The 15,309-nt window shown below is 37.3% G+C and overlaps 1 protein-coding gene across 1 annotated transcript in view; it reads left to right on the top strand.

The window, feature by feature from the left end:
* The window catches only part of LOC127951494 (ephrin type-B receptor 3-like), a 32,898-nt gene extending 20,919 nt beyond the window's left edge, over positions 1 to 11,979 (top strand). Inside the window, exons 13-16 of the mRNA XM_052549385.1 lie at positions 2,986 to 3,201; positions 4,550 to 4,699; positions 7,245 to 7,438; positions 10,639 to 11,979. Coding sequence (XP_052405345.1) covers positions 2,986 to 3,201; positions 4,550 to 4,699; positions 7,245 to 7,438; positions 10,639 to 10,747 — 669 coding nt within the window. The 3' untranslated portion in view covers positions 10,748 to 11,979. The remainder of the gene's footprint in view (positions 1 to 2,985; positions 3,202 to 4,549; positions 4,700 to 7,244; positions 7,439 to 10,638) is intronic.
* The last annotated feature ends 3,330 nt before the right edge of the window (positions 11,980 to 15,309 follow it).

The raw sequence follows: 15,309 nt of genomic DNA, 5'->3' as shown, positions 1-15,309 counted from the left end.
GAAATGCATAAGCATGAACTGATAGTTCAGATTTAGTAGTTGAGAAACTATTTTTATTGTTGTTGTGCACCTGCCTTTAATCATGAAATCTGTGGGCCAAACTTACACGTCAACATGAAAATTGCAATAGAAATTATTTATGCATGCTCCACAACATTTAAGAGAGTTGAAACTTTGCAGGCATGTTCATGACCCTAAATGAGAAATACACAATTAAAAATGTGTTATAAATCAAACTGATCCAGGGTTAATTAAACACCTGCATCTCAGTCAAACTCATCAAATCAGTATTAATGCATCGAGTCTAATATTCCTTTACATAGTTGAAAATGCACTCTTTATCCCTAAATTATTTCCTTGTACCTGTCTATGGTAGCATTATTGCTGTGAGTGATTCAAAATGACATATTTCCCTGGGAACAGTTTCAGCTGAAAAGCACAAGTGCCCACTGCTAGGCATAAAATAGACCACTTCAGCTTTGACATTTAATTATCTTACCTGCTTTATAATAAATATAGAGAATGTTGTAGTTTTTTTACTCTAACCTTAAACCATCCCACAATCTGTGTCTTTGAGACTCAGGCCCCGTCCACGCGGAGACGCGTTTCTGTGTATACGCCCAAATTTCTTATCGGATAGGCGTTTCGTCCACATGGATCCGGGGTTTTCATCAGGTGAAACCGCTATTTTTTGAAACCGGGTCCCAGAGTGGATAAATTTGAAAACGCCGTCTTTGCATTTTCGTCTGGACGGCTAATCCGTATATTTTCTGAAACGATGACGTCATCAGCCCACGTCTCCCCCCCTAGTCAGACACCTCTACGTCACGTAAAAGCAACAAAAACATGAACAAACACTGAACGATTGTCTTTTTATTAACTAACATTAACACTGATTAATAAATGTATTGTTCCATGTTCGTTTGTGTACCACGTTTGTTTATGAGCATAGTCCAAGTCTTCTTCTCTGTTTTTAGTGTATCTCTGTGGCAGAATTACAGCGCCACATACTGGTCTGGCATGTATACTACATCATTATGCGGTTTCGTGTGGATGCGGATATTTCTTGAGATGAGGAAAAAAAAGATTGGATTGGGGTAAGCTCCGTCTCCGTGTGGACGGGGCCTCAGTTCTAAACATATTCAAAGCGTTTAAATTGCACCCCATTTATACTGCTGTCAATGCAATGTGACGAACTAGAACACTCCCATTATAATGAAAGAAACTGTTGAGTCGTGTTGCATTGCCCGCTTGCGGTCTGGATGGGGTGTTAAAATACATCAATCGCATATTAAATCAAGTGCCATTGCAATAAAAACTGCTGCAGTGCATACATTAAAAAGAATGAAAGAAAAAGACCCAGCGTTTTCACAAAATATGTAGCTTTTGAACAATATCCAGGGCTATGCCTTTCCTTAGCATGGTGCTATAAGAAAAAATATGCTTGGCTTCATAATCTTTCATCAAAATGAGTCAATTCCCACTGGACAAAATCAAGTTTCACTCAATATTCTGTTTCAGACTGAAGCACGTCACATTACTTTACATAACTTAAAAGTGAGCCAGAACTTCTTTAGTGCTGACAGGGGGATTTGATAACCCCTCAGCATTAAACAGTTTTTCATGGTGCTTTAGACAGAGCCTCGCTTCACCTTTAACTTGTGTCAACATCTGGCATTTCAAAACCGTAAAAATCCCATAATAATCTTGTGAGACCTTGTATAGCCCCTCGGTTTCTACAGTAACACTTGATAAACAGTTCAGACGTCCAGAAGTGCGTCTTGCTCTGTCTGACTAGACGACACAACTTAAAGCCCACCCAACCAGTCCGTCATCCCCCGACATCTTCCTACGGCACAGCTTGTACTCACACAAAGTCTAGCCAGGGACACAAGCCACGCATACACACAAATTCGCGTCTAAAAATATCTATAAGAACAAGCTTTGGCATGATTCATCTTCAACTTTAGAAGTAGAAAAAAGCATAAACATCAAAATCTATCTCGTAGCAGAAAGTTTATTGTCACTGGAGCCATACCAAGTGGGAACGGCTACAGACGTGTTGATGTCCTTTAGCTTGAAGGCTTAGCATGAACCATGTGCTATTTGTGAACAGTAGACTTGTGAATTTCCCCTCAGAGGTTTCTTTAACAGACGATCTTGGGCTGCAGCATTACTGTTTCATGTTGGACATAAAACCTTAATAATAGACAACATCTCTCAGAAATACAGTGAAAATCTTAAATAATGTTACGTAATATTTAAAAGTAGTTTTCTATTTTGATATGTTCGAATGTAATTCATTCCTGTCATATAAAGCTGAATTTTCAGCATCATTACTCCAGTCTTCAGTGTCACACGATTATTCCAAAAAGTTTTGAATGGTAATGTGCATTGGTTTGTTATTCATTTTTAAAACGTCTGTTATTGCATTGTATATTCTAGGTTGCATGTGACCTGTATTTAATGTAGTTTAGATCAAATTTTCTAAAGATTTATTTGATGCACCATTGGCAAATGGAGTCGCCAATAAGCCCATTTATTTTGCTGTCCCAACTCTGTACGATAATATGGTCATTTGCATTTTATTATTAGAATTTAGCATTGTTTTATTCCGGCTCTGACCCTACCCGAAACAGACTTGCAGCCCAGCAGAGAGCCACAGCTTCAGAGTTTCTCTTTTCAGAATATGAAAATGAAAACATGTGGCTTTGATATTCTTTGTGAAGTGTGTAATTGAATTACGCTTTCAAACATTCAGTGCTATTGCAAAGGAAATTCCTCCATAAGGATTAGCTTTGTGGAGACACTTCTTCATAGCATTGGCATCCTGATACTCTGAAGAAGATTACGGGCTGCTGCGAGTAGAATTAGTCCAGCGGCTCTGTCAGAGTCAGGCTGATTGGAACGAGTCGAATTGGTGCAGTGTCGTGTTTACATCTGTTAATGTCACTCTCCCTCTTCTATTGTTCTGTTCCCGCTCAGCTGAACGATGGCAGGTTTACAGTAACGCAGCTGGTTGGCATGTTGAGGGGGATCGCAGCTGGCATGAAGTATCTGTCCGACATGAACTACGTCCATCGTGACCTGGCTGCCCGCAACGTGCTCGTCAACAGCAACCTGGTGTGCAAAGTGTCCGATTTTGGCCTCTCTCGCTTTTTGGATGATAACTCGTCAGACCCCACCTACACCAGCTCATTGGTGAGTTTGATCAAGGTCATGCATGTTTGCTCTTTTTATATAATAATACAAAATAAATACTCAAAAACCCTACTTTTTTCTCTGGCTTTTGATTGCATATTAAAATGTGCTGTGTCTGGTGTTTTCTTTTCTGTAATTTATGTTGTTTATGGTATTAATGTTAATGATATTTGAATTATTGTACAGCACCTTGGTCAACAATTATTGTTTTTGTTGGTGCGATATATCTAAAGTTGAGTTGAGATACAATTTTAAAAAGCATAATAATAATTCATGGTCCATTTTATCGACTATTATTATTACTATGTTATTATACTATTATTACTATATTATTATTACTATTATTACAACTAACTATGATAGCTGTTTATGTTAGCATATATGATGGTGCTATCATTTGTATTTTAATTAGTATTCATGATATCAGTGGACAATACCATGGTACTTTGCTTTACACCATGATTTTGAATGATTACCAAACCATGTTATTTCAAACGATACTACGATACCTTGCATACGCTATGGTATTTATGGACTTGATACATCTCCAAAATCATGTTAACATGGTGTTGTTTGGAATTTTTTCAGTTGTTGTTGTTAGTTTATTACCCTGAAAGTCCCCATGAAATCACTTTCTGCGGATTCAAGTCTCTGAGGGAATTTTCTGAGAGCATTTTATCGAAATCCAGGTGCCTGACAGAAATGTAGCGATATCTGCGCTTTACAGATACAGTGTGCATTAAGAATTGATAAGAACAGCCTTGACCATCAGAATCGGGAGTACAGATGGCATACTTGATATGTGGGAGAAGCCTGTCTCTATCTCTGTCTGCTGGAAACATATGGATGTAGTCAGTACAGTACGTGATGGCTTGTTCAGTGTGTCCGACATGATAAGCTCTGGATAAGGGATCTAAATGACTCGAATTCTGTATAAATCCTTTCACTTTATTTTTAGCATCTACATCAACTCTTTTGGCTAAACATGTTAAGTAAACATTTGTCTCTTTACCGGGCATGCTAGTAGACAGTGAAGATTTAGCACTAGCATGCTAGTTTAGCTCGTACTTTGCTTGGATTAGTGTATTGATTAGTCTTCCCATTCACGTTGTCTGTTTGAGGGATAGATCAAACCGTTATGTTTCAAGTTAGATTCCAGCCATTTTATTTTTACTGGTTTTCATCTCAGATTAATGAACCCAGCCGGATGGCCCGTGGGGAGGAAGCCATGAGTAGGGGCTGAGTCTTAGCGCTAATTAGGCAGCTGAAGACTCGAGCCGTGTCGTTGGTTTTAAAGTCTGTGTTTGAATTGAATGGCTTCTCTGTGTGTATGTGTGTAATTGTGTAGGGGGGAAAGATCCCAATCCGCTGGACCGCCCCCGAGGCCATCGCCTTCAGAAAGTTCACCTCTGCGAGTGATGTGTGGAGCTACGGGATCGTGATGTGGGAGGTTATGTCATTCGGGGAGCGCCCATACTGGGACATGAGCAATCAAGATGTATGTCAATCTTTTATACTACATTACAAATTAATCTCCTGAAATCTCATGTTTAGGTGACATTTTAATCCAGAATGACAAGAAATGTGGATGTTTAAAAGATTTTATATCGTAATATTATTTTCATGACAATTTTTGAAATTTTTATTACTCTAATGTATCCGGATGTATTCTCAATAGTTCATATTTATGCAAAAATTAAATAAATAAAAAATCATTGTGTTACAGATATTTATAACAGAAAAAATACTGTAATAGCACTTTTATTTTTGAATATTTTTTTTAATCAGCCTACATAAAATGTAAGTCAATAAATACTACAATAAACACTTAATATTTAAATGATATATTATTTGTTTGCTGTACAGCAATGATAATTACATTTTTCCATGCATTTATTATAATGGATTTATGATTATATATATAAATTAATTATATAAATTTATAGTTATTCTAATATAATGAATATATTCATTTTTATTTTTATTAATAGCAATTATTCATACTTTTATTTTATTTACTAACAATAAAAAAAAAAACTTTGATCAAATAAAAGGTAGTGTTTTTTGTCATTCAGATAATTCTCAGTGGTGATTATCATATACAGGTGCTTCTAAAAAAATTGAATATTGTGAAATAATTCTCTCTTTTTTTGTAACTTATTTCTAAAAGTGAAAATTTCATATATTATAGATTCATTACTTGTAAAGTAAAACATTTAAAAAACTTTTTTATATATATGTAATTATTATTATTATTATTATTATTATTATTATTATTATTATTATTGACGATTAGAGCTTACAGCTCATGAAAGTCAAAAATCCAGTATCTCAAAATATTAGAATATTGCATTTGAGTTTCATTAAATGACCATCCCTACAGTATAAATTCTGCCTATCTCTTGTTCTTTGAAACCACAATAATGGGGAAGATCATTGACTTGGCAATAGTCCAGAAGATGACACTGACACCCTCTACAAAGAGGGTAAGTCACAGAAGGTCAGTACTGAAAGGGGTGGCTGTTCACAGAGTGCTGTATCAAAGCATATTAAATGCAAAGTTGAATGAAAGGAAGAAACTGATGACCAAAAGGATGGCCAAAAACTTGAGAATACTGCCAAGCAAAGCTGATTCAAATACTCTGGGAGAGCTTCACAAGGAGTGGACTGAAGCTGGAGTCATCACGCTCAGATGACTTCAGGAAAACAACGTCAGAAGCATCTTACCTGGACTATGGAGAAAAATAACTCAACTGTTGCTAAGTGGTCCAAAGTCTTCTTTTCAGAAAAAAAGTTAATTTTGCAATTCATTTGGAAATCAAGGTCTGGAGTCTGGGGGAAGACTGGAGAGGCACAGAATTTAAGCTGCTTGAAGTTCAGAGTGAGGTTTCTGAAGTCAGTGATATTTGGGGTGCCGTGACATCTGCTGGTGTTAGTCCATTGTATTTTATCAAGTCCAAAGTCAGTGCAGCCATATACTGGAAGATTTTGGAGCAAGCTTTAGATATGCTGATTTCCTTTTCCAGCAGGACTTTAGCACCTGCCCACAGAGCCAAAACTACTTCCATATGGCTTGCTGACCATGATATTACTGTGCTCGATTGACCAGCCAACATGCCTGACCTAAACCCCATATGGAATCTATGGGATATTTTCAAGAGAAAGATGAGACAATCCAACAAACCAGATGAGCTTAAGGCTCAATAATACCTCAGAAGAGCCACAGGCTGATCGCTTCCATGCCACACCGCTGATGCTGTCATTTGTGCTAAAAGATCCCCAACCAAGTATTGAGTGCATCAATATTCAACATACTTTAAAGAACTTGAATTTTTCTGTTTTGCAAATCCTTTTTTTTTTTTTTTTTTACCTTAGGACATATTCTAATATTTTGAGACACTGGATTTTATACTTTCACGAGCTGTAAGATCTAATCATCAAAATAAAATAAAAAATACAAATAAAAACATTGTGAAATGTTTTACTTTACATGCAGTGAATCTGGAATGTGAACATGAAAGTTTAACTTTTTTTTTTAAATATATATTTTCACGAATTTCTGATTTTCAGACATGCACCTCTGTATGCTGATTTAGATCAATCAGCATTTTAATAAAAATCACTATATAAACACAGGTATATATATATATATATATATATATATATATATATATATATATATATATATACCTGTATATAATTTTTGTGCAAGCAAAATATTATTATATTCCTTTACTTTGACTATGTGGTGAAATGTCACAGACAAATTCCTGACAGATTTCATGAGATCCATCCTTTCACATTTAAAACGAATCTCTTTTATCAAGATGTTTATTATCTCTGTTCAGTGCTATAGTTTATGCTGTTTTGTCTATATTGCAAGCATCTCAGATGCTCTTATTTTCGACCCTATTAGACTTTATTATGGTTTAACGCTTATAACATTCTGGTCATATACTGTATGCCTAATAAAGCTCTGGATAATGCAGAGTTTGTCCTAAAGCAAAAGCACAGTGTAATTGCTCTGTCTGTTGATGCTGTAGGTAATGAACGCAGTGGAGCAGGACTACAGGCTGCCTCCTCCCATGGACTGCCCCGCAGTGCTGCACCAGCTCATGCTGGAGTGCTGGGTGAAGGAGCGGAACATGAGGCCGCGCTTCGGACAGATCGTCAGCACACTTGACAAGCTCCTCCGCAACGCCGCGAGCCTCAAAGTGCTTACCAGCACACACTCAGGGTGAGCAGAACACAGGCCAGATTAGACACGGGTCAATTATGCCTTTGACTTACACAGAAAGACGGGTCTTCCCACTCATATATATTTGTGAAATCGCAGTTGGCAGAGTATGTGGCAAATAGTACACTGTTATTGCTACTTTTACTGCTGAACACGAATTTTTTTTATAATGAAACAAAAAATTGTATTGCTCAGATGTTGCTTTTTCATGATTTAGGATAAGTAGTGGAGTTTGGAGGTATATGTCATTTAAGTATCAACTTGTCTCAGATATATGAAATTAATTATCATATAAAATAAAATAAAAAATACATATTAAATACATTTTAATCACATTTTCTAAATTTTTATTTAAAAAAATTTACTTTGTCACTAAAATGACTAACAAGTTGCAGTTGCAAGATACATTCACTTTTGCACAATATACAGTTTATATTACAAGAAGTAAAGTCACAGTTGTGATCACATTGTGCTACGTAAAGTCAGTTACAAGAAACAAACTCAGTTTCAAGACAAAGTAACATTTTGACATTTAAAATCACAATTAGAAGTCGTAATGGTGCGATATAGCCACCTAGCACAGTATAAAGTTGAAATTACAAGAAATAAAATCAAACTATTTCCAATACAAAGTCACATTGTGAGACTTATAATGACATTTATGAGAATGAAAGATGCAATGTGACCAATATGTAAAGTCACATTGTGGGATATAAAGTCACAATTATGAGAAACAATGTTGCGATTTGAAAAAGTCAAAGTTCCAAGATAAAGTCGCACTGTGACTTTTAAAATGACATTTACAAGAATCAAAGAGGCAGCTGCGATATTTAACATTGTGGGATATAGTCACATTTGTGAGAAACGAAATCACAGTTGCAGTAGTCACATTGTCACAAAAGAATCACATTGTGAGATTTTAAATGTCAACTAAGTCGCAATTGAAAGATATCTTTTGTGCAATTTACAAGAAAGTCACATTTTGAGATTTGAAATACCGTGGCTCAAAACATCTATAAAAATAGCTCAAAATAGAAATAGTGGTATATAGTGAGGGTATAGCATTAAAAATGAATAAGCACTAAACTGAGATAGTTCAGACTGGTAGAGAATTGAAGAAGATAAGTTCTCGAGTTTCGTGACATTTAACTGATGTTTGTAAATATAAGCACAGTTTGAGACATTACTGAGACCTCGGCATAAGGGGATGTGGGATTACTAGGGAGAAACGTCTGAGAAACAGGAAACTTTGCTCTTCATTCTTTCTCACTGCAGCCTAGGAGACACAATGGAGATATTAAAAAGAGATCTATCTTTCCTCCGGGTAAAGCACAAGCTGAATTTTTAAACTGAATGTGGCGAAAAATACCTATCACGATAAGCTTACCCCACCCCCACCCCGCAACTCACTATGCAAATCATTGTTTACCGTGTAGGGCTCCTCACGAAAAGCAGTTTCAACCACATAAATTATCCTGCAAATAAATGCAATGCATAACACTGCTGAGTCTTAGTCAAAATAAGCAAGCTCATTTCACTTGCGTTTGTAAACGCTGCTCTCGCCTCGAGCGCTTTGCACCGCACCGTCTTGGGAACGGAGTAACGGCTGACTTACACACAGTGCAGTGCCCTTTCCTCTTCACTGGCTGCTGTGTCTGCTCGCTGGGGAAGCTGGTTCGGTTCAGACTAGGGCTAGCGGAGGTGGTGGAGAGAGCTTAATAAGGGAGATGGAGGAGATGCTAAAAGAGAGCAATGACTTTAATTAGTTGGCTAATAAGCTTTTTAATGTGCCGGCAGTGGAGCCCCATGCCTAACGGTCGAGTGTGTACGGGTGCGTGTGTGGGCACGTCATGCCTCCGCGTGACGCTGCATGCTGATGGCCTGTGTATGATTCATTTATGTTTACATCTGTATGCACCAGCAGCCCTGGTCAGGCTGTTGACATGCCATGATCCAATCTCCAGAGACAGCTGTGTGTCTGTGTGCATGATTACTGTTCTCACTCATCAGTGAGAGTGTACACATTTGGCCTTTTTTTATTAGAAATTGAAGGAACAGTTTACCTCAAAATGAAAATACCGACGTCACCCCTCTCATGCTGCTATTTTTCACTGTTAATCAATATTTTGAATATCGACATTTTGAAGAATCTTTTTTTTATCTTTAGTTGTACTTCATCCAGAATTAAGTTGAGAATGGCTCCAATTCAGTTTCTAAATTAAAATATAGTAGCAGAAAGAATTTAAATTTGAATTTAATGGTATTTAGGAAATATTTATGTAGAGAGATGGATAAAAGATAGATGGAGGGATGGATAGACAGATGGACAAATATATGGATGGATGGATAAAATTACAGAGGTATGAATAGATAGATGGAAGGATTTGAAATACTGTTTGAAATAATAAATATATATACTATATATATATATATATATAAATATATATATATATATATATATATATATATATATATATATATATATATATATATATATAGGTGGATGGATGGATGGATGGATGGATGGATGGATGGAAGAAGAGACAAATATGGGTGAATTTGTTAAGAAATGGCTGGCTGAATGAAGAAACGTGTGTGGATGAGTTAATGGATGGATGGATGGATGGATGGAAGGATCGATCAATGGATGAATGGATGGATGGGTGGATCGGTGGACAGATTGATGGAAGAACAAACACATGGCTGAAATGGGTTAATAGTTGAATGGATAGACAAATATATGGGTGTATGGGTTAATGATAGATAGATAGATAGATAGATAGATAGATAGATAGATAGATAGATAGATAGATAGATAGATAGATAGATAGATAGATAGATAGATAGATAGATAGATAGATAGATAGATAGATAGAAATATATGGGTGGGTGGATGGATGGATGGATGGACAGAGAGACAAATATATGGGTGGGTGGATGGATGGATTGATAGGTAGTGATGGATAAATAGTTGGAGGGAGGGATGGATGGATGGAGAGACAAATATTTGGAATCATGGATGGATGGATAGATTATAATTAATTTGTAAAGTGGTGTGTGACACATTCAAATCAATTGAAAGGTTTTTTTTACATTAAAATAACTATGCTTTGAAACTAAAACCTTCAGTGCTGTCTTATGTCAGTGTTTCTGTTTCCTGCATTAGCTGATTTTTGTATTTTGTACTTCCCTTTCTGTAGTGATCTCTGTCGAGTTGGCGGGACTCTGCCGGGCCATCAGAGGAAGAGTATAGAAGATGCACAAGACATGAAAGAACAAATGAGCCAAACTCTGCCCATACGGGTTTGACTGATTAAAAAAAAAACACCTGCTGAGCCTCCAGGCTAGCAACAAATTCCCATTTGAAGAGTAAATCTGACTGGGACAATCCATAAAAAGCCAATGGAAAATTACTGGAGCCGACTATTGCTTGAAGAGCCAATGGAAAACCTGTATACAATTTGGGACAGTGTTGCACCCCTCCCAAGGAGCCTGTGGAAAACTATGGCGTGTCCAATGGAAAACTCTATGGGCCTGACGGACAGCCTGTGTATGGGGCACCTGGGGAGTGCTGGGAAAACACAGCACATGTTAATTGGAATTCTGTATGATGGCGCCTGAGGCAATCGTCTTTGTTCTTTCCTTCCCTTTTGTCATGACTTTCTCGTGTTTACACTGAATTTTCATTACATGGATCAAATTGACGACGTTTCTACTTCTCAGGTTTAGTTTGCATGTTTGCATGTGTTTCTCTAATGGCAAAAAGCGATCACTCTCTTCCATAACTCCAATCCCTTCCATTCTTCCTCTCATTTGCTGAGGCCACAAACGATAAGACGGACTCGGGAATTATAAGATAACTGTAATAATGTTTTAAAAATGTAATAAATGTAAGCCCGGGCTGTTTGATGTTGGCTTGAGGATATTTTGCCGCTCTTTTTCCCTCAAAGACTTGCTTCTTCTGATCTTTTCTTCATATTGAAGAAAGGAAGAGAGGAGTGGAACACATGAAAGTTTCAAACTAGCCAGGATGGACTCAAACTGAAACTTTCAGAAAGAGAAGAGGACATTTTCAAAGAATGGAAAGTCCTTTAAGGGCAAGTTGACTTTAAAAAGCAGACTGTTACGATTCAAGAAAAGTGTTTTATTTACCTCTGTTGTATTTTGTCTTCCATGAAACGCTCTTGAGAGATTTCTCCACATGGAGGACTTTGGACTGTGATTTAAAAACTCTTGTTTTCTCTGCCTGTGAGCGAGGGGGAATTGTACTCTTTGTGTGTATACGTGTGTGTGTGTGTGTGTGTGTGTGTGTGTGTGTGTGTGTGTGCGTGCGTGTGTTCAGTATGCTAATGTGTGCTTGAGAGAGCCAGTCGAGCTCTACAGCTTTACATGCATGCCATATTCCAAACTCAAACCTATCCGAGAGGTGAGACAACGACAGTTTGACTCGAGAGCTGTTGTTTGATGAATATTCCACTTATTTTAATTCAGTCTGTTCAAATATGCATAACTGTGTAAATAAATGCCTCATAAGAACTGAAGAGTCATCGAAATGATTATAATGGCTGATTTACGAGACCCATGACACCCACATGAAATGTTCCAAACTAGTTTATTCAGTGCATACTGCAACAAAACGCTACATTACTGGTTTTTGTTTCACACCCTATTGCACATGCTGCAATAGGCAATAATCAAATGACAGTTTCCCCTAAAATATTTCCCCTCATTTGAAGCATTAGGAAGTCAAGTTCATTTCAGTGAACGAGTTTGTTCAGACAATTCATATGGTTAAAAAATAATAATTATATCCATATTTAAAACTATTCTCTCACTTCCGCTAACTGTCTTTCATGCAAGACATTCCAGGCAGAAGACGTAGGATGTATGTGTTGTGCACGTGCTTAGAGCAAAGGATGAAAGTTTCCTTACTTCAGCAAAGGAAAGCCAGTCAACTCTTGGCTTATATCGAATCCTCCTACATTTTTCTTTACAAATCCTTGTTTTGTGCTTCTAATTCATAATCAGTGTTTTGTTTTACTCTCTCCTCCACACTTCATCACTAATCACTGGCAGGTGCACCTACATCCTACGTCATTCGACAGTTAGCGGAAGCATGAAGCAGAAAAGTGTTTATAACGTTTTGAATATGGATATTTTTCATACAAAAACGCATAGATTCGCTACAGGCGGCCTTTATTTATCTCACGGGGCCATGTGAGGCACGTTTTATTATGGATGATTATTTGAATACTTTTGGAATATTGAAGAAAAAAAATGCCCAGTCCAAGCTTGGACGCACAAGGACAATTTTTTATATAAATCCAATTGGATTTGTCTGAAAGAAGAAAGTCATATACACCTAGGATGGGTGGAGTGAGTAAAATAACCCTTTAATATTGCAGTTGATATTCGACATTTAAACATATATATCAATTCAACTATTCAAAGGTTAAATATAATAGCTACATTTTGTTAGTGGCTCTTTCAAAAAAGTAGCTTGACTTGAGTTTAACTACATAAAATTTTGAGTCACTTGTTGTTTGACCAACTAATTTCAAGTTTCCTCTATACTGCCAACATAACACCATTCCATGTGCGGATTGTCGTCCAACATCCAATTATCCACAAGTTTGCCCTTATATATTATAAAGTATAACCCCCCTGAATCGCCAGCACTTATTTCTTTACGAGCAGACTTGGAAGGCTGTTTGTCAGTCTGATCAGAGCTTCTCTATCTCTTGTGTATCTCCCTGATTTCCCAAGTCAGATCTCCCTCTGCGTTGAAGCTCTGCATTCCCCACGCTGCACAAAAGCACGTTTGATCTTTCCAATTACGCCGGCCGTTCTGTGCAAGCCTGCAGATCGGAGAGAACAGCTTGGCAGCAGAATTGGTTGCACATCAGGCTCTTTTACTGGCGGAGTTATTCGCCCAGAGGTTCAGATCCATGTATCTGCCTGTGCTGCTGCCTCATCAGGAGAAAGGGACTGTTTGGGCCAAAAGCGCAGTAATAATCACAACGCGTGAACTCTCATTAAGATGGTGGAGGGATGTGTGTGTGGGTGGTTGTGTGTTTGTGTTTATGTGTGTATGTCTGTGAAAGAGGAAAGGAGAGTGTTAGTGTGGGTGGTTGAAAAACAGTAGCTTTGTTCCAAAACCTAGTGAGCTGTCGTACTGTTTACTGCCTACATAAGCATCCTGACAGTAATGAAACCTCATAAGTGACCACTGCAGAACACTACATAGGCAGGATCTCTACATATGTACAAACAAATGGCTCAGTGCAATGGATCTATATGTTAGCATGCTGCCCACAAGGCTATTGGTGCTGTACTGATTATATTTTAGCATGTTGCTAAGCTAAACATCTTGAAAGTCAATTATTGACTATTTTGAATTATTGACTATTTAAAAAACAAACGGCATTCATGCATTTTAATAGTTACAAGTTAGCACGTGGCTATGCCTAATCTTACAAGTGACCGCTACTACATAGGCAGCAACTCTATATGCTGCAAATAGAATTCCACACAGCCTTGATTTTCCTCTGATTTTAATGGTTGCATGCTTGTTGCTAATCTAAACAGCCAAACACTCGGTGAAATCATAACCTCACAAGTGCCCACTACAATATGTTCTACAAAGGCCTCATTTTTTAAATGGTTTAAAATAGGGTGACCATATGAGCCATTTTCCCAGGACGCGTCCTTGCCTTCTATATTGCCTAAAACATCAAGTAGTTTGACCAATAACATGCTGGTATGTTACATAATCAACCAATCGTGACCGAGAACGATCAATGCAATGCAAATACACATACATGTTAGGTGTTTGTTCGTTCATTCAACTTGAAGCGTCCATGCGAACTGATCATTGTATGACACCAAAGTACCAAGAGAGTGATTTAAATGCAACGAGCCGTCTGACTGCTCTCTATAGCTCTTATGAATATCATACAATGATCGAGCTGCACAGCACAAACAGCCAAAATCTGGATATTTTAGGCAATATAAAAATCCTGGCAAGGACGCGTCCTGGAAAATGGCTCATATGGTCACCCTATTTTAAAAGGCTAAACACCATGTTGCTAAGCTAAACACCCTGGAAGTCATAACTTCACAAGAGGTTGTGATGATAGGCTATCTCTGCATAGACACTAACTCTATATATGCTGCAAACTTATAGGACACCATCGAGAAGTCTGAATTAACTGTTACTTAATGGTTGTATTGTTTGTTAACATGTTGCTAAGCTAAAAACCCTTAATGTCATAGCCTCACAAGTGATCGTTACAATATATTCTATAGGCAACAATTCTTCATAGCATTCCACACAAGAATGTAATTTTTCCTTCCAATTTTAATGGTTGTCTGTTAGTATTTTGCTGAGAAACTCTCTACATAGGCAGCACCTCGATATGCTGCGAAACAAACAGCATTTCACACAGGAACCTCAATTTTTTCTCAGATTTGAATGGTAATAAAATGTTAAGCCAAATAATGTCAAAGTCAAGTGACCACTACAATATGTTCTATGTAGGCAGCAACTCTAAATATGCTGCAAGCGAAAATCATTTCACACAGAAGCCTCAATTTTTTTATGAGATTTTAATGGAACACGTTAGCAGGATGCTAAGCTAAACACCCTGAAAGTGACCGTTACAAACATACATGTTGCAATTTTAGATATGATGCAAACAAATTGCACACAGGAGTCTGATGTTGTTTCTCTGATGTTGATAGTTTTATGTCAGCATTATTCTAAGCTGGTATTCAGTTACATGTTAAAATGTTAAAAAAGACGTCTTAGTGTTTGTTTGCTAATCTAAACACTCTGAAAGTCGTAACCTCACATGTGACCTCATAACTTT

Source organism: Carassius gibelio, chromosome B2, assembly GCF_023724105.1.
Source record: "Carassius gibelio isolate Cgi1373 ecotype wild population from Czech Republic chromosome B2, carGib1.2-hapl.c, whole genome shotgun sequence".
In the NCBI taxonomy this organism is placed as follows: Eukaryota; Metazoa; Chordata; class Actinopteri; order Cypriniformes; family Cyprinidae; genus Carassius; species Carassius gibelio.
Note: the sequence above shows the minus strand (reverse complement) of the source record. Positions and strands in the feature narration are given on the sequence as shown.